Source organism: Theobroma cacao, chromosome 2 (assembly GCF_053813885.1).
Source record: "Theobroma cacao isolate CCN51 chromosome 2, ASM5381388v1, whole genome shotgun sequence".
Classification (NCBI taxonomy): Eukaryota; Viridiplantae; Streptophyta; class Magnoliopsida; order Malvales; family Malvaceae; genus Theobroma; species Theobroma cacao.
This window is the reverse complement of record NC_142640.1, coordinates 49288482-49306585: the sequence shown is the minus strand read 5'-3', so window position 1 is coordinate 49306585 and position 18104 is coordinate 49288482. Positions and strand designations below refer to the sequence as shown.

The following is an 18104-nucleotide window of genomic DNA, read 5'->3' as shown; positions in this document are numbered from 1 at the left end:
GATGATCAATTATTATAAAAATTTAAATCGATAAAAAATGGTCCAATTATTATTGTATTTACAGTACTAAGAAGTTGATTTCCCCCAGAGTTATCGGTTGCAACAGCAGTAAATGGAAATCCGAAAAGATTATCTTTACATGTCCAACAATTCCAAACACAGAATCCCAAACCTTATTAATCAACACAAACTACACTTGCATGGCTTCCACTTTGATAACTTTCATTAATTTTTATTTTTCCAATTTTAAGATTCCTCCCTCTTATCATTTACTCACATACCTGCCTATTTATACCTAGTACAGATTTCCAACTCTTCCCAAGCATTCAAGCATAAGAACAAGTAACAGAAAGCTGGAGAGGTTACATGGCTGGTGGGGGGTCTATTCGTGTGATAATGCTCTTGGGTTTGTGCTTGGTCAGTAGGACTGCTAGCTTACAAGCAGAACAGGAATGGAATGTAGCACATGCAACTTTTTATGGAGACATGCAAGGGACTGAAACAATGAGTAAGTTTTGTAATCCGTTGTCATTTCTGAATTTTGATTCTAAGTATTCCTAGTCTAATATTACTAACATCATCCCTTGTATTTGTGGTATGCATGAGGATATAGTGGGTGCTTGTGGCTATGGCAATCTACTAGAACAAGGTTATGGCCTTGAAACAACGGCCTTAAGCACAGCTCTCTTCAATGGTGGTCTAACCTGCGGAGCCTGCTATGAAATCCGGTGCTACGACTCCGCACAGTGGTGCCTAAACGAGACCGTCGTTGTAACTGCCACAAACTTCTGCCCTCCCAACTACAGAAAACCTGAAGGAAATTGGTGCAATCCACCGAGGCGACACTTTGACCTATCCCAACCAATGTTCCGAAGAATTGCTGTTTACAGGGCTGGCATTGTTCCCGTCATATATAAGCGCGTTCCATGCAGGAAATATGGTGGTCTCAAGATTGAGATTATGGGAAATCCGAACTGGATACTGGTGCTAGTGTACAATGTGGGGGGGGCTGGTCATGTTATAAACGTTAAGATCAAGGGTTCAAGCACAGCATGGATACAAATGTCACGAAACTGGGGCCAGAACTGGCAGACTGCAGCTCAGGTTGTCGGGCAAAGCTTGTCCTTCCAAGTGACTACTAGTGATGGTAAAATGGTGCAATCTGATGATGTTGCACCAGGTGATTGGAAATTTGGTGGCGTTTATGAGGGAATCCAATTCCCAAGTTAAAGGCAACGGTGTCTGCTTTTCTTAACTGAATGCACATGAAGCTTGTTAACCTGTGTAATAGCATGAATAACTGTGATGACTCTTGACTTCCAGGGTCAGAAATTGTTCAAAACTCCACCTCTTAATAAATGAAAACTTGGTCCTCTTGAATGATCATGAAGACTATTCTAGCCTTCCGAAGCACAGATATTCTGATTGAAAAACACTGATAAACATACTAGAATTTTATTTTCCCATAAGACACAGGATAGTTTAAAATTGAAATGTCATCTTTCAGTTTTGTGGCAACACATTCTATGACAAGAATTTGTGACTGTGTGTTGGCTTGAAATCGAAAATGTACAGCTGCAATTTTTTTTTCTCCATTTTAAGCAGACGCTAGGAAGTTCTTGAACCATTGAACAGAGTCCTTGGCGTATCTCTTGAGGTTGTCCTTGTAGTCCACAAAATATAGACCGAATCTTGATGTGTACCCGGCTCCCCACTCCCAGTTATCAAGTAGAGACCAGACAAAATACCCTTTAACATTGCAACCATCTTCCCTGCATTTGTCATAAATGATTAAGTGGCTCTTTGTACCTCAACGTCTGATCATTGAATGTGTAATATTTGAACATAGACGTCGGTAAGGCATTGTTACGTACTTGATAGCAGCTAGCAGGTTAGTTAAGTAATCATTGTGGTATTTGATTCTCTTCTCATCCTTCAGAGCATCTTTAATGCTGTTAAATATGCTATTTGAGTCATCCATACCTGCAATAACAATATCAATATGAAAGGAAGGAAAATTTTAATCTTCTAGTTAAAGGCAATCCAAGAGTGGAAGTTGCTATAACTTAATTGACTTGGAAGAACTCAACTTCGATGGTACATTAACATCAGATAAACTTCCCTTTAGATTTAAGAACATTACCATTTTCTGTGATAATGACTGGAGGGTTTCCATACTTCTCCTTGATGTAATTCATTAGGCTTCTCATACCACTGGGTACTATGTATAACCATATAGAATTTGCCTGCAATATGACATAAGTAAACAAACAGGATAATCTGGTATAAAATTTTGAGTTACATATATGTCATCAGATTTTCTATCTGCAGCCATATGATTAAACTAATGGGAAATGAACCATCAGATTCATTTAACCAGAAGAACATCTGTCAAAATCAGTTGTTCCTAAACAATAAACAAAAATCAGCTTCTGTACCTTGTCTCCTATAGGTTTCCCATTTTTGAAAGCTGCATACATGAAGAACAAAGCAGTACCCTCAATTAGTGGCTAGCATAGCAAGAAAATAGTAGAATCAACTGTAAAGGATGAACTAAATAACTTTTTATCTCCTTTCTTGTAATTTTCTATGCAATATTAGAAGGATCATGGTTTACTTACGAGCTGTAAAGGCACCAGAGTCTGCTATGGAGTCATTTAGTATAGTACCAAGTGCATTAGTGGCATTTGCTCTAGCATAATATGTAGTGTAATGATTAATGCCAACAAAATCCAAAGACCCCTTAAGAAGAGCGGACTCAGCTTTTGAAAACCTTGGCAATCGGTTTCCTACTCTGCTAATCATTGAGCTTGGATAATCTCCAAAGATCAATGGGTCCAGAAACCTGCAGGCATCAAAGCATTAGATCACCCTAGGAAAAGATAACTCTAAAACCATGACAGGAAAGCTTGATTGGATACCACAATCAGTTTCAAAAGTGCAACAAAATCAAACCCAAGTTTTAGCTGATTAGTAGCTGTCAATTCTCTTATAGTGTGGATTCTAATTCTAAGTTTAAGGGTGCAAAAATTCATGGTGATTGCAGTTACCAGCCAAGCTGAAAATCTTGGGCTCTTTGAGCGGCTTCAGTGTTTTCTGTTGAATTTGTCTCTGGTTCATACCACATAACATCAAACGATACCCCAACTGATCCATGTTGTTTTGCCTGCACAGTGGTCAATTGCTCATAGGTGCTAGCTCATTTTATGTACAATGTGAATTGCTCACGATGCCTGCATAAATAATAATCTGCAACTTTCTACCTAGTTTCTGGTCTCGTTTGATAAAAATAATCTGATACGTAGTATCCTAAATTTTACCTTGTACTTTTTCCTGTAAATATCTGCAACGGTTGCATGAGAAAGGAGAACATTGTGGGCAACTATGTAAGGCTCGGTTGCAGAGTTTCCAGCCTTGCAGATAAGGCGAAGAATGATGGAACAACGTCCTGGTGCTTGGAGACCGACATCATAGCCTTGAACAGTAAATGTATGGGGTTCATTAAATGTAATCCAGTGTTTCACCCTGTCACCAAATATCTGGAAGCATGTCTCAGCAAACATTGCAAAGTCCTTTCTGCAAATGAACAAAGTGAGAGAATCATTTATGTAGGTAATAATTTGCAATGATCTTTTCCATTCTGAGAATTCTATTTACATAATTTGCGGGTTGAGCCATCCATTGTATCTATCCTCCAACGCTTGAGGAAGATCCCAGTGGTAAAGGGTCACATATGGTTCAATACCTGCATATGTAACATGCAACATGAGATGCCACTAAAGTCATAAATTTGATCAATTTCATATTGACTGATGAACAATATATCGATTTCTTTCTTTTTGACACAGACATGAATATCATGCATTACAGTTCATGTTATTTACAGAAACTAAATGTCAAATCTAAGTTGACCCAAGTAAAGATAAACCGGAATCATGGATACCTTTGGCAAGTAGAGCATTTATCAAATTATTGTAATGATCGACACCTGCCTGGTTTATTTCTCCTGTTCCATCTGTGTTTCAAGGCAAAATGTCAGTAGAAATTTCCACATTTCCATCTTCTTACGCAAGTAAAATTGACAAACCAAGAACTGTGTCACAATGTAAAACTTACTAGGGAATATCCGAGACCAAGCTATTGAAAACCTGTAAGCATCCATCCCCATGTCCTTCATAAGTCGTATATCTTCCTGTTTCAATCACAATGTCATTCATGAATTTAGGAAAATCCTTTGGAAAAGAGTGAGTGGTGAGGAAATTGAATGTTGGGAGAAGGGTCGATTGTGATTTGTGAAAAGACTTACAGTATAGCGGTGGTACTGATCCACAGCAACATCAGCATTACTACCATCAATTATCTTCCCTGTAAGGTCAAATGGTTAAATTGGCCTGGCAATCTTGTTCTTTCGCATATTCCATTGGCAAATAAATTATAATGCTGCAATTTGACATGATTGATTCTTCCAGGTGAGAATTCGAGGTTCTTAATGAGAATTTCATGTTTGTTTCATAGATACTGCACCATTTAAGACGTGACATGACATGACAAGCTCAAAGCAGTATCAAATCTTCAGACATTGGAGATGTGAAATGAGGACCTGTCGAAGGACTTTTAACCTGTAGTAATTACTTTTGGACAAGCAAGAGTTGGAGATAAAAAAGTTTTATTTAAGTTTAAATAATAAAAAAAAATTCAACTATGGTTATTTTTTAAAATCTTTTACCGTATTTATATACGATTTTAAGTTTGTATTTATATTCAAACAATTATTTAATTTTAATAAAAATTTAATCACCGTTGGATTCAATATCAACCAATATTACTTGTGCACATGATCAAGCTAATTACTGTGTGTCTAGTAACTTATTAAATCATATGACAAGATAAACATAAAATGACATAAGAATATAGAATGATGGTTGATATGAAATTTAATAATTAATTAAATGATAAAATTAATTATTACCAAAAGTATGTGAGAATTTGTCCCAAATAGTTGGCCCCCTTCCATCCTCCTTCACTGCTCCTTCGTACTGCCCAAAAGACAAACATACTAAGATATGACTTTTCATAGCACACCACAAGACTTTATAATATGCCTGAGATTGTGACATGTTCGGGCATTTAATTCCCAACTAGCGAATGATTTGTCATTTAGTCTAAATTTGTGCCAGAAATTTCTCCCTAGATGCTATTGCAAAGAGGAATCTTAATTTTGCGACACATTTCAATTTTTTTATTCCTTTCATATCACAAAAGAAATTATCTAAATATTGACTTCTGAAGTGACACATGACTTGTTTATCTCCACATAGTATACTCCACCCTTTTTTTTTTTTTTTGGGTTCAGAGCAGGCCATCTGGGATAAATTCTTGCATGAGCAAAGATTCTCTTAATTATAGGGGTTGTTTATCAAATATAACAAAAGCAAGGGGTTTGTTTACAAAATTTTAAAACATCAAATATCTTAGGAGAAAAGTAACGGTGAGTCCAAGGACTTCCCTATTTCTTCGACGAAGTTCATGGTCTCATTCTCTATACCATGTTAAAAGGAAAACCACCTCAAAAAAGTTTTAAATTATTGTATTTTATATAAATATTAGCGATGAAATTTTTAAATGCTGTAAATAAAATTAAGGTCTTGACAGAATACTTACATAAAATGAAAAAAAAATAAAGAAATTATTTATGTGTTTGATTTTTCGAACAGTTTCAGTTATTGATGTCACGTGAAGATTGAAACTTTTCAGGATTTTTGGATGCAGATTTAATGGATATAGATAATAATTTCATAGCTTTCTTCACTTGAAGGAAAGCTTAGTGCAGTGGAATTACTAAGTTCTTTTTACAGTATTTGAAATTAAATTAACACCATTGCTAAGCAAGCATCCTAGGCTAAAGGACAAAGAACGACGAGAGGAAAGAACCAACCTGGAAAGAAGAAGAGGCGGTTCCAAAAACAAAGCCCTTTGGGAAACTGGCCCTGCTAATGTTCTGTGACTGTGACAAGCCTGCCTGGAATATCCCCAAAACCACCAATACTATACCCAAAGCAATGCTTTTTCTCGGCAGCATGTTTTCACCAATGGAAGAAAGACAGAAAGAAAGAGAAACTGACGATGGGGGATGATAGATCAGATATAAGGAAGATTTAGTTGTGAATTAGAATAAGATTGGATTTTAGGTTCTATTTATAAGGAAAGAAAAGTTGACAAAAAGGAAAATGGATAAAGAATAGAGAGGCACTTTACAAACTTTAAGTGAGGTAAATGTAAGAAATATGGGGTTGTAGAAAAAAAAAAGGAAATGATGGGAGCTAGTAAGATGATGGTGGTGCTGCTGGTGGAGATGGTGGTGGTGGCCTGCAGCAAATTCAAAGCCCTTAGTTCACACGTTTTGTTTACATAGCATTATGGACAGGTTTGGCTTCACTTCCTTCTATTGCTTTTGTTTTGGTTTTGTCTAAGTATGTATATGGGTGGTTTCCTTTTTGGGCTCTCTGTCTGGTGTTTGTTTTACTTTATCCATCTTCTTGGCCGACCATGCCTTTTTCCCACAACTATTAATTTCACTGTAAATTAATCAAAACATTGCTCTTGAATTTAATCTGTCTGATTATCTTATGTCTTCCCCTTGTTTGACCTGGAATAAATTTGGGGGGTATAACCAAGCTGGCCATTGGAACAGTACACGTTCCAGAAAGCGTGTGAGAAAGCAATCTAGGATAAGTCTACAACAAGTTGCTGGTTAAGGTATCATTGACTGTTGGATCATTGGTCTGAGTTCAACCTGATAATGATTTTGCTTTTGGTTGGATACCCTTTGCAAATCTCTGTTCATATAGGGTAAATTCTTTTTGGTTCTGCAGTCCTTTTAAGTCACGTCATGCCTTTCTTGAACCATAGTACCAAGAACGAGGGGAAGAGTTGTTTTTTGCGTGTGCTGTGATTTGCCTTTTCCATGGTTTCTTTTCTTTTGTCATGGGATTAGTGGCATGAAACTGATGATCCATATCTCTGTTTGCCAGGCAAAAAAGGCCACATTGGGGTGAGGGATAAGGAGGAAAACGAATCCGAAGGTGAACTGATCCCCTTTTCTTGGCCAGAAAAGCTATACCCTAATCATCAAAAATGATTACTCCCATACCCCTTTCTGCAATTTGGTGGCAGACATTTTCCACAGGGCCACTTAAACATGCTCAAAATGTTTATGGTATCAGCTAATCTTAACCAAGAATTCCTTCTCCAAATGGCTACTTTGATATGGAAATGAAGGCAATTGCCTGAAATTATTGCATGATTGTGGAGTAGAAGATAACAGGTCAAACAGGTCGATTTCGGTTGTGGAATAGGAAAATCCCACCTTCTCAGAAACACCATCTAGCTTATGTAATATTAGTATTAAGTTTTGTTGTGTATGGCTTTAGCCTCCTTTCTAAAAAAAAAGATTTAACTCAATTTTTTAAATAAAAAATACATATATTTACTATTGAATCAAATATTTATGTACAATTTTGAACTCTTTTGATGTTTATAAATTAATTTTAAAGATAACTCAAATATATACGATCAAATTCTATTTCTCATCGAAAAATAGAATCTTAAAATATTAACGAACAACAATAAAAAATTTCATATCAGATCAAATACACAAAGTAAGAATCTACCCTGACAATTTTGGCAAGCTCAGTAGATTACTCCATAATCAACCAGTAACCGCTAGAAATTGGGCACCTAGGGACTCTTTTCCTTTCCTGTCTTTGGATTTGTTGCACATAGGAAAACTTGTCTCCATTTTTGGACTCACTATGTTTATCATCTAGCATGACTATTAGTAGTAAACTTCATCAAATTCGTGGGTATTTCTTTGATATATAAAACCAATTTTATTCGTGAAAGGTTTGGAATTTAACTTTCCAACATACAAACCAAGAACAAAGAAGTCGGATTCCTTCACGTTGCATCTATCGACCGATGCCAGTACCTGCAAATTGCCCAAAGCTGTTGCTATTAGTTTAACACATTTGGAAAATCTAGTCACTAATCATCTTTGTGTTCCTAATAATTTACCTTCTAAGCAAAGCATGCTTAAACTTGGAAGCAATGCAAAACATGACAAGTTTATCATCAAACATCAATTTTTAACCCCGAAAACATCCAAAGCAAAAATTGTTCTTAATTAATTATCAAGTTGCAAGGGGTTTGAAGGTTTGGCTTCTTCTGATTTCCTTTCAATGGTGGCTGCTTTTCTTGGTCTAGCAAACACAAATCTTGTCAGCAACCATTTTTCAAGCTGTCAAGGAAGGAGAACTTGTATGCATTAAACAAATATCATTCCCATATCATATTTTGATAAGGATCATACAAAGCTGCTTGATTTTATTAACCTATCTGTTTTTGTTTTATATGCTGACATGACAACAATGTGTTTGTTAGAAATGGTACAGTTGACTTTCATTTTCTTCTCCAATTTTTTAAGCAGATGCCAGGAAGTTCTTGAACCATGAAACTGAGTCCTTGGGGTATCTCTTGAGGTTGTCATTGTAGTCCACAAAATACAGACCAAATCTTGAACTGAACCCAGCTATCCATTCCCAGTTATCCAGTAGAGACCATGCAAAATACCCTTTGACATTGCAACCATCTTCCCTGCATTAGCCATAACAAAACCATGATGCTGGCATTGTGATAAGTAGATAAATGATCATATCTCTCTTTACCAACTTAACATGAGTTTTTACATTGCGCTGATGAGATTTTGATCCTATGTAATGAACTTTGATCTTGATTGTGATGTGTGACTTTAATAAAGATATCAAGGATTCGAGTGGATGGATTGTGATACTGTATTAATATTAGATGTGAATATAATTATTAAAACCTATATAAGGGTAAGTCAATTACTACTAACAATTTGAACTTAAACTTTTGAATGTCACATGGTTTATTGCGTCATAGATATTTGGACCCGGGCCATTACATATTTATACTTCAAGAAATTATCATAGAATTTGTAACTAAATTCGAAGATAGATGTATGTAATTAAGGGTATCCTTACGTACTCCATAGCAGCTAGCAGGTTAGTTAAGTAATCAGTATGGTATTTGATTCTTTTCTCATCCTTCAGAGCGTCTTCAATGGGGATAAATGGGCTATTTGGGTCATCCATACCTGCGATAACAGCACAAGAAGGAAAACTTAGCTAATCTAGTTAAAGGAATAGACATGGAAGAACTCAGACTCTATGGTACATATAACATGCTATAAACTTTCCTTTTGCTCTTAAAACATTACCATTTTCTGTGATAATGACTAGAGGGTTTCCATACTTCTCCTTGATGTATGTCATTAGGCTTCTCATGCCACGGGGTACTATGCATAACCATATAGAATTTGCCTGCAATTTGATGCAACTTCAGAAAACTTGAACAACAAGAACAATGCCTTCACGAGAATGGCAACAGATTTACCATCTGTTATCACATTGTAATATTAATGGGAAATCAAGCCATTAGATTAAGTTAACAAGTAAGAAGAATGTCTTATCAGACTCAGTTGTTCTTAAACAACAGACAAAAGTTCGACTTCTATACCTTATCTCCTATAGGCTTCCCATCTTTGAAAGCTGCATACATTAAGAACAAAGCAGTATCTTCAGTTAGCTGCTAGCATAGCAACAAAATACTAACAATCAATTCTAAAGAATGACTATCTGTATCTCCATTCTTGTAATGATCTATACAATACAACCCAGATCAGGAAACAAGATTAAGAAAGGATTTTTGTAGAAGGAAAGACAGTTTACTTACGTATTGTATAGGCATCAGCGTCTGTTACAGAGTCGTTAAGTAAATCATCAAGTGAATTAGTTGCATTTTCCCTTGCGTAATACGTAGTGTAATGATTGATGCCAATAAAATCAAATGACCCCTTAAGAAGAGCTGACTCAGATTTAGTAAAATTGGGAAGCCGGCTTCCTACTCTGCTTCTCATTGAGCTTGGATAATCTCCGAAGATCAATGGGTCAAGAAACCTACAGGAATTATAGTGTAACGTCACCCCTAGTAAAAGATCAGAATTTGCAGGCCTCACTCTCAGAAGTATAACAAAATGAAACCAAAGTTCTAGCTAAATAAGAGCAGTCAGTTCTCTTATTAAATATTCAGCAGATTCTAATCCTAATCTAATATGGTCACAGGATGAAGATGATTGCGGTTACCAGCCAAGCTGAAAATCTTGGGCCCTTTCAGCTGCTTCAATGTTTTCTGTAGCATTCGTCTCTGGTTCATACCACTTAACATCCAATGATATCCCAACTGATCCATTTTGTTTATCCTGCACGGAGACAATTGATCTTAGATGGTAGCTCTTTTTGTAGATAATGTGAATTACTGATGTTGCCTGCATAGACATGCTCCAAAGTGAAGCAAACAGCTGTTTCATCTGTTCTGAGGATCTTTCAAATTGAAATTTAATCAACTATTTACCTAGTATCTTATTCTAATTAGACAAAACTAATCTGAACGTATCCCGAGTTTTACCTTGTAATTTTTCCTGTAAATGTCTGCAACAGTTGCATGAGAAAGGAGAACGTTGTGGGCAACTATGTAAGGCTCAGTTGAAGAGTTTCCAACCTTGCACAAGATAGATGAGCAGCGCCCCGGTGCTTCAAGTCCTACATAATAGCCTTGTATGGTAAATGTATGAGGTTCATTAAATGTGATCCAATGCTTCACCCTGTCGCCAAATTTCTCAAAGCATGTCTCAGCATACATAGCAAAGTCCTTTCTGCAAATGACCAAAGCCATGTTTATTACTCCTAAATATAGAAGACCTGAGTGCATAGATAATTTTTGACAATCATTTTCAAGTGTACGAATGTTCTTTACATAATTTGTGGATCAAGCCATCCAATGTACTTGTCCTCCAATGCTTGAGGAAGATCCCAGTGGTAAAGGGTCACGTATGGTTCAATTCCTGCATCATAACACCCAATTGAAAACGCTTCTACACATAAAGTTATATAGCTAAATAGTTAAGTATGCACTCCTGATCTAAGTTATAAATTTGATTATTTTCATTGACTGATGATCATATACCAGGTTTTCCTTTTCAGAGGAAGGTTTGGGGGGCTGTTCTTTGGCATATCAGTAACATGATGATGCCTATATAGTATGAACCAGCATAAACAATACCTTGAGCAAGTAAAGCGTTGATCAGATTATTGTAATGATCAACACCTGCCTGATTTATTTCTCCCGTACCATCTGTACCAAGGAAAATTGTTAGAATTTTCACATTTAATCACTTACATAATAGAGCTTGACCACAAGTAAATTTGACAAACCACTTTGTCAAACTCACTAGCTGATGATGAATAACAGTGAGCAATTCAAACTTACTAGGGAATATCCGAGACCAAGCTATTGAAAATCTATAAGCATCCATCCCCATGTCCTTCATAAGTTGTACATCTTCCTATTTCCAGAAAACAAAAAACACATGTGATTCGAATTTTAGGAAGACGAAAAATGATTGGAAAAGAGTATTTGATGAGCAAATTTCATGTTGGTCGCTTCAATGGCCGAACAATACAAAATCATCCGTGGGGTAGACTTACAGCATAGCGATGGTACTGATCCACAGCAACATCAGCATTAGTGCCATCGAATATTATCCCTGTAAGACAATGTAAGTCAAGCTGTTGATTTGGCATGGCAATCTTGTTCTTTCACATACGTCATTGGCAGATTCATCAGATTGTGACAATCTGACTTGATTGGTAATTTCTTCTTAGTTTCTAGTTGTCTCAAGTTGTCTTAACAACTCAAGATTCTTCAAAAAATTACAGGTCTTACTTGATATACTGCAATTTTTTGGAGTCATGACATGACAAACTCAAAGCAGTATCAAATCTCCAATATGTGAGATGTGGAATATTGATATGTGGCCACTGGAAGTGGTCAATTGTGTTTTTGTAGGGTTAGAACATGCAAAAGGTACATTAATTGGCAAACCCCTTTATAAAAACAGTAAGTTAAGGTCCAAACTGCAAATGAAAATTGTTTATTATTCGGAGCATTGAATGATTCCATTTGGTGGAAAAGAAGAAAGGGAATCAGGTTAAAGTCAGAAACCTTACTTCTTCCAACAAGTCAGATCAGACCAGTCTATTTATTGAGGTTTGTTCTTTGATCATTTCACTGGTGGAACATATGACAGTGAGAGCAGGAACATGCAAACATTAAATCACATGCTAATATCCAGTTATTATGTAATTATGAATTATAATCAAATGATATAAGTATTACCTGAGTGTGAAAAAATGTCCCAAATAGTTGGTCCCCTTCCATCCTCCTTCACTGCTCCCTCATACTGGAAAACCAAAGAACATATATATTTCAAGCAGTAGGTTACGCAAGTCAAGTTGTGATTATCATTCTTCTAGTTTGACTTCTTTGAATAGATAGTGCAGCAGATTGGGCATGAGAATCTGCCATGATTGGGCATCAATTTCAACAGCAAACAATTTGTAGTTGATGAGAGTATACTGAACTTGGTCAGAAATTCTTCTTGTTGATTTTGTCATTTCCATAAAAAGAAAATAATTGCAAAGATTCATTACTGTGAAGACTGAAACATGCACTGTGAAATTTGACATGAAAGTAAAAGAAAATGATAAAACAGTGGTTTAGACTGTTCTGTGGAGAGAAAGAAAAACAGAGCAGGAGATAGAGGAGAGAAGATACTTCATTAATCAGCAAACACATAATATACACAAGCATTATATGGTTAACACCTGTTTAGAAAGTGGACAAGTGTTATTAACCTGAACATGCACTAAGACACCTCATAAACACTGGCATAAAATACTTAATAACCAGTACGAAGCAAAATACATAGTGTAGAACAAAAACGATAACATTAATGCATGCTTTAACTCTAACAAAATTAAGGATGGATATATAGTCCCATACTTGGAAGAACAATAGTTGAGGCATGGCTCTTCTTTTGCAGATTCCTGGGAAAGCTTAGTCCAATGGGTTTATTTAATTTGTCTTGAAAAAGGGTAATAAAAAAGACCCACCTGGAATGCAGAAGAGGCAGTCCCAAAAACAAAGCCCTTTGGAAAACTGGCTCTGTTAATCTCTGACAAGCCTGCCTGAATTCCAAGAACCACCAATGCTATAGCCAAAGCAAGGCCTTCCCTCATATGCATGTTTCCATACAAAACTTTTACATTCAGCTGGAGGGATTATTGCTTTAATTTCCTCTTCTTAGCTTCTTATATCTTGGTTTTTCTTGTTCTGGGGATGTTCGTTTCTGGCTGTTTTGATGTTTTGTTTTACCTGTTCTCGCCGACCAATGCCAATTCCTTGTTATACCACGGCCAATATAGCTCCAAAAACCAGCAACAAGCTAGCAAATTGGCTTGGGATTCCCTCCATTTCCGTCTTTAAACTGTGAATACCAAGAATGGGTTTGACTTCATTTTTAGACCCACCTTATCCCTTGTCACCCTGATGATTATTACAAAGGTTTGCGGATATCTACTTATTTGATGCAAAAGTATTTATAACCATAACCACTTAAACCAAGAAGTAATATTCTTTCACGACATGCAGATATTGCTAAAAATAGAAATGAAACCCTACTACCTCTGGAAACCTAGTCAGTAACCTGATGTTTTGTTTCTAATAATCTTCCCAAGTTGAAAAGCTTTGCTTATACTTTAAAACCAATGCAACACAGTTTAGCAACAATGCCAAGTAATTATTGAAGGAGAGAGAGAGCTATACGCATCACGAGATGGTTCCCTACAGATAGGATAAGTTTGTTCGTCTCCATAATAAAAGATTTTGAATTAAAATATAAATATGATTAATTTTAATATTAGTGTACTTTTTACTTAATCAAATTTTTCATAAAATAACAAAATTCATAAAAAATCAATTATTGTATATGAGATCCAATTATTAATTCTAAATTTTCAAACTATATTAAAATGTACAGATAAACAAAAGTACAATAAAACAATTATATATTATTTTTAAAGATAAGAGTTTAATTAGAAGCTCTTTAGCCCTTAATTTCAATTATATATATATATGTGATTTGACAATTGAATTCAGTTTAGAGTCATTGAAAGTTGAAATAAAATTAACTAAAAGCTTAGAACTAGTATATTACATTTGTCACGGACTCACACTTCCAACCAAAGAACATATTTATTACACAAAGAAAGATTCTTGCTTATAAATTCAAAATTTATTGCATCTCTTCTTGACATGGATTCGTGATATTTTTTTTTAATGTCCTCGTTACACTAATTCATTTCACTTAAAGAAAAAGGATTTACCATGATCTAAACTTATCTCGATTTTGATATTTTTTATGAAAAATCGTACATTAATAAAAAATTAAATAAATTTTGATATCACTTATCATAGGACTATATTTAAAATCCAAAACATACGAGATATTTTAATGTAGGTAAATATAGGCAAACAAATAAAAACTCTTAACAGAAGAATTTGTAACACATGCAATACACAATGATGTCATAGGAAAACATTTTCTTAAAAATGAAATAAAAAAATTCAATGAACAATATTGAAATAAAAATTTGCATAGACTGACCAACCAACATGTAAGAAAATTATAAAATTAAAAAGAAATACATATAATTAATTATTTGGAATATTTTTCAAATTCAATTCATTAAATAAATAATATGTGTCATTATTTATATTAAATAAATATAAAATATTTTAATTGAATAAATCTAACACCCACCTTCTTCGACACGGAAAAGGAAAGAAAACAAAGCTGGACTGAGAAAATGGCTAACGACGAAGAAGAGCCACCTCTTGCTATTCAAATTGACCAAGCTGTCCAAGCACCTTCTCAATCCAATCCAGAGCAACCTCAGGACGACAACGTTTCAGTTGGGGTGACCGTCATCACAGGCTACCTCGGTGCCGGCAAATCCACTGTAATAAAACCAAAACCCTCAAAAGATTTTCTCCTTTTTTTTTTTCTAGCTGATCATATCTTATAGTTTTGCTTTTTTGGGTTTGGTTTCAGCTTGTTAATTATATATTGAATGCCCAACATGGGAAAAGGATTGCTGTGATTTTGAATGAGTTTGGTGAAGAGATTGGAGTTGAAAGGGCTATGATAAATGAAGGAGAAAGTGGTGCCCTTGTTGAAGAATGGGTTGAACTGGCGAATGGGTGTGTTTGTTGCACTGTAAAACATAGTTTGGTTCAAGCCCTGGAACAACTTGTTCAAATGAAAAAAAGGTGAGACTGCCCATTTCGAGGTCCTTTATGCTTTTTATACAAAATTTGATTAGTAACAATATTGGGGCAATTTTTTGATGTGATGACCTGCGAATGTTTTCTGTTAATAGACTTGATCATATATTGTTAGAGACCACAGGGTTAGCAAATCCTGCTCCTCTGGCATCAGTTCTTTGGTTGGATGATCAACTGGAATCTTCAGTCAAGCTTGATTCTATAGTTACTGTAAGTATATTTATTGTGATTGAATAAATTTAATGGATTGAATTAAGTTGGATTGCATTGGATTGTCTGTGTGGCATTTAGACTCCTTGTCTTTTTATTTGTGGGGTTTTAGTGTTCAAATTGCTCTGTCATTCTCATTGATCAATCACTTATATATGTGGTATTATGGCAAAATTAAAGTAATTTGCTGAACTTAGATTTCGCTGAGAATGACATGGATTATAGCGTACAGGATTTCCTTCATTTTGTTAGTTGACATCAATGTCACTATATGAGCATCTCCTATTGTTGCTGTAACATCTCTTTCATTCATTGTTTGGAGCTGTATAGTGGGATTAATGGGTGTATAGTGCACTATTATAACTTCAAAGAAACTGAGTAGTATCTGTGGCATAGTAGTTTGAGGCATATTTCCTTATGAAAATTTCAATTCATGTTATCTATGTATGGCAGTCTTTTTGTCATATTTAGTTTAGATGTTGTGAAGCTTGAGTTATTGATACGTTATTCTGTCCTGGAGTAATATGTTCTATGACTCAAAACGGCCAACATATTTCTTCACTGCCTTTCTTTTTTGCTACTTGAATAGGTTGTAGATGCCAAAAACCTGCATTTTCAGCTCAACAGTCATCGTGACTCTTCTTCATTTCCTGAAGCATTTCTTCAAATAGCATTTGCGGTAATTCTGATCTCTTGTCTTATATACTACATCCAATAGACAAAACCTTTGCAGCCTTTTACAATTGGCTAGACCACTGTTTCATTTTTTATTTGATATTTGCTGGGTTACTTACCAAGAAAAAAAAAGATATTTTATGGGTTCAGCAATTATATCTGCTAAAAGTTTTTTGTTTTCTCTTGTAGGATGTTGTAATTCTTAACAAGGTTGATTTGGTTTCTCCAGAGGGGTCTGAAGGTACTGTAGAGGAACTGGAGAATGAGATACATAGCATAAACTCCCTTGCTAATGTCATTCATTCTGTTCGGTGTCAAGTAGACTTGTCTCAGATACTGAACAGGCAAGCGTATGATGCTAAGGTTAGTCCTACAAAAATTAGTCATCATAGTATACATCTTCATGGAGTTTGCAATCCTCTATTTTAACTGATATTACTCTTTTTGATTCCTCCTTGGGTTTTAGCATGCCACTCATTTAGAAGCACTCTTAGAAGAAAGCAAATCCATACCTTCCAGAGATCTTCATGATAGTGGTGTGCGGACATTATGCTTCAATCAGACAGAAGCTGTTGATCTTCATAAGGTAGTTCCTTGACACAGTTTACAAGATTCATTCTCTACCAAGTTGTTGTAATCTGCTCCTATCTACTCAACTTTCACGGCTCCTGAGACGTATATTACATTTGTCCCAATGATACTGCATTAGACAGATGGCCTGCATAAACCATGTTGCATGCTTACATACATGATGCTTCATATGTTAGGCAGACAGCTGAGAGAAGCCTATAGCTGAATTCATTTATAATTTTCTTTTAATAATTTTACTGCTTTAGGTGGAGTCCATTTCTTGATGTAAGCCTCACCATGCTTATTTGCTCAAATTCCCAAATGACTTTAACCATTTGAAGTAACGTTTCACATTGTATGGGCTTGCTTAAGTACATCAATCTAAGGTTACTCAACAATCGATATTACTCTTGCAGCTCTTCTTTCTGTTTTTTTTTTTTTTGCACATGAAGAATATATCTTCATGCATTTAGCTGTTTCACCGAATCATTCTCTTTCTCCCATGTAAGTTACACTTATATTGTTTCATAATTCCTGATATTCTCTTTTAGGTCCGTTTATGGATTGAGGAGATTCTTTGGGATAAGAAATATGGCCTGGATGTATATCGCTGCAAAGGGGTTTTAAGTATTCAAAACTCTGATCATCTACATACTTTGCAGGTATTGTCCAATGTTACATGCCATTGATTGCTTCGTCATGAGTAGTTACTTTTGCTGCTGTCAATTTCTTTTACTGAACATTAGTTATTGAACATTTGACAGGCTGTAAGAGAGATCTATGAGCTTGTTCCGGCTCGCCAATGGAGAAAGGAGGACAAGCAGATGAACAGGATAGTGTTTATCGGTAATATACTCTAACAATACTGAATTCCGCCAGGTGAATTTTGTTTTCTCAAAAAGCATATTTATTTTACTAAATTCTTAATTGGCTTTGCAGGTCATAATCTGGATGAAAATATTCTCGCTTATTCCTTTCGAGGTTGCATATGACACCTTAATCTGAGCAACACTGACACTCCTGTGAATTCTTCTCAATAAAATCAGAATATTGAAGCTACTGTTTAAACCCCTAGTACTCATGTGAAGTAACAGGCTTTTTAGCTGGAAATTCATGAAGCTAAGCTACTTTTTTGTCATCTGCATATGAATCAAGTCCTACACTTTTTTTTTTCTCTTAATGGTTAATGTTCTTCACTAATGAAGTTCACAACTTTGAGATTTACTATAACAATAATTGCAAAACCTTGATACTTAATCTCTGCATTTATGTGTGAGGATGTACATGCATATTTAGAAGTCACTGCATTTTAACAGGTCGATAAA

The 18104-nt window shown here is 35.4% G+C and overlaps 3 protein-coding genes, 1 long non-coding RNA gene and 1 pseudogene across 6 annotated transcripts; 3 read left to right on the top strand and 2 right to left on the bottom strand.

The window, feature by feature from the left end:
• Nucleotides 1-564: 564 nt before the first annotated feature.
• Nucleotides 565-1230, top strand: LOC18610280 (expansin-A1 pseudogene; annotated as a pseudogene).
• A 195-nt stretch (nt 1231-1425) lies between these two features.
• BGLU40 (beta glucosidase 40) lies at nt 1426-6079 on the bottom strand. Its single transcript, XM_007045845.3, has 13 exons — nt 5936-6079; nt 4970-5036; nt 4307-4365; nt 4117-4192; nt 3944-4015; nt 3658-3745; nt 3321-3576; nt 3051-3166; nt 2622-2845; nt 2439-2470; nt 2144-2246; nt 1875-1983; nt 1426-1772 (listed from the first exon to the last, which is right to left on the bottom strand). Exons 1-13 carry the CDS (start codon nt 6077-6079, stop codon nt 1598-1600), a joined length of 1521 nt encoding a protein of 506 aa, XP_007045907.3. The 3' UTR covers nt 1426-1597.
• Nucleotides 6080-6284: 205 nt separating this feature from the next.
• Nucleotides 6285-7489, top strand: LOC148764384 (uncharacterized). The gene is made up of 2 exons (XR_016024751.1): nt 6285-6424; nt 7032-7489. It is a non-coding gene; the product is annotated as an uncharacterized LOC148764384 (long non-coding RNA).
• A 798-nt stretch (nt 7490-8287) lies between these two features.
• LOC18610277 (beta-glucosidase 40-like) lies at nt 8288-13756 on the bottom strand. 3 transcript variants are annotated; one of them, XM_018115473.2, is made up of 13 exons: nt 13092-13756; nt 12316-12379; nt 11625-11683; nt 11407-11482; nt 11200-11271; nt 10894-10981; nt 10546-10792; nt 10224-10339; nt 9814-10037; nt 9598-9629; nt 9299-9401; nt 9067-9175; nt 8288-8652 (listed from the first exon to the last, which is right to left on the bottom strand). In XM_018115473.2, the coding sequence occupies exons 1-13, from the start codon at nt 13221-13223 to the stop codon at nt 8478-8480; spliced, it is 1497 nt and encodes a 498-aa protein (XP_017970962.2). In that variant the 5' UTR covers nt 13224-13756; the 3' UTR covers nt 8288-8477. The 3 variants fall into 3 exon arrangements, with proteins under 3 accessions (XP_017970962.2, XP_088660069.1, XP_088660068.1); XM_088803943.1 differs by having other exon boundaries at nt 11625-12207; nt 13092-13163; XM_088803942.1 differs by having other exon boundaries at nt 8456-8652; nt 9063-9175.
• A 1037-nt stretch (nt 13757-14793) lies between these two features.
• LOC18610276 (Cobalamin biosynthesis CobW-like protein) lies at nt 14794-18036 on the top strand. Its single transcript, XM_018115474.2, has 9 exons — nt 14794-14999; nt 15092-15309; nt 15420-15534; nt 16124-16213; nt 16399-16572; nt 16676-16795; nt 17331-17441; nt 17544-17625; nt 17719-18036. Exons 1-9 carry the CDS (start codon nt 14847-14849, stop codon nt 17769-17771), a joined length of 1116 nt encoding a protein of 371 aa, XP_017970963.2. The 5' UTR covers nt 14794-14846; the 3' UTR covers nt 17772-18036.
• Nucleotides 18037-18104: the final 68 nt, after the last annotated feature.

Bases quoted from the DNA above. Each gene is read 5' to 3' on its own strand.
- BGLU40 (XM_007045845.3), bottom strand. From the start codon at position 6,079: ATGCTGCCGAGAAAAAGCATTGCTTTGGGTATAGTATTGGTGGTTTTG. The intron at 4,366-4,969 runs GTAATAATTAAT...TTGACCTTACAG, and splicing joins CAAATTCTCACATACTTTTG to GGAAGATAATTGATGGTAGT. The intron at 2,247-2,438 runs GTACAGAAGCTG...GTCATATTGCAG, and splicing joins GGAAACCTATAGGAGACAAG to GCAAATTCTATATGGTTATA.
- LOC18610276 (XM_018115474.2), top strand. From the start codon at position 14,847: ATGGCTAACGACGAAGAAGAGCCACCTCTTGCTATTCAAATTGACCAA. The intron at 16,573-16,675 runs GTTAGTCCTACA...CTTGGGTTTTAG, and splicing joins GGCAAGCGTATGATGCTAAG to CATGCCACTCATTTAGAAGC. The intron at 17,626-17,718 runs GTAATATACTCT...TTGGCTTTGCAG, and splicing joins GAACAGGATAGTGTTTATCG to GTCATAATCTGGATGAAAAT.
- LOC18610277 (XM_018115473.2), bottom strand. From the start codon at position 13,223: ATGCATATGAGGGAAGGCCTTGCTTTGGCTATAGCATTGGTGGTTCTT. The intron at 12,380-13,091 runs GTGGGTCTTTTT...TTGGTTTTCCAG, and splicing joins CTGCCTCTTCTGCATTCCAG to TATGAGGGAGCAGTGAAGGA. The intron at 11,483-11,624 runs GTAAGTCTACCC...TTCTGGAAATAG, and splicing joins ATCAGTACCATCGCTATGCT to GAAGATGTACAACTTATGAA.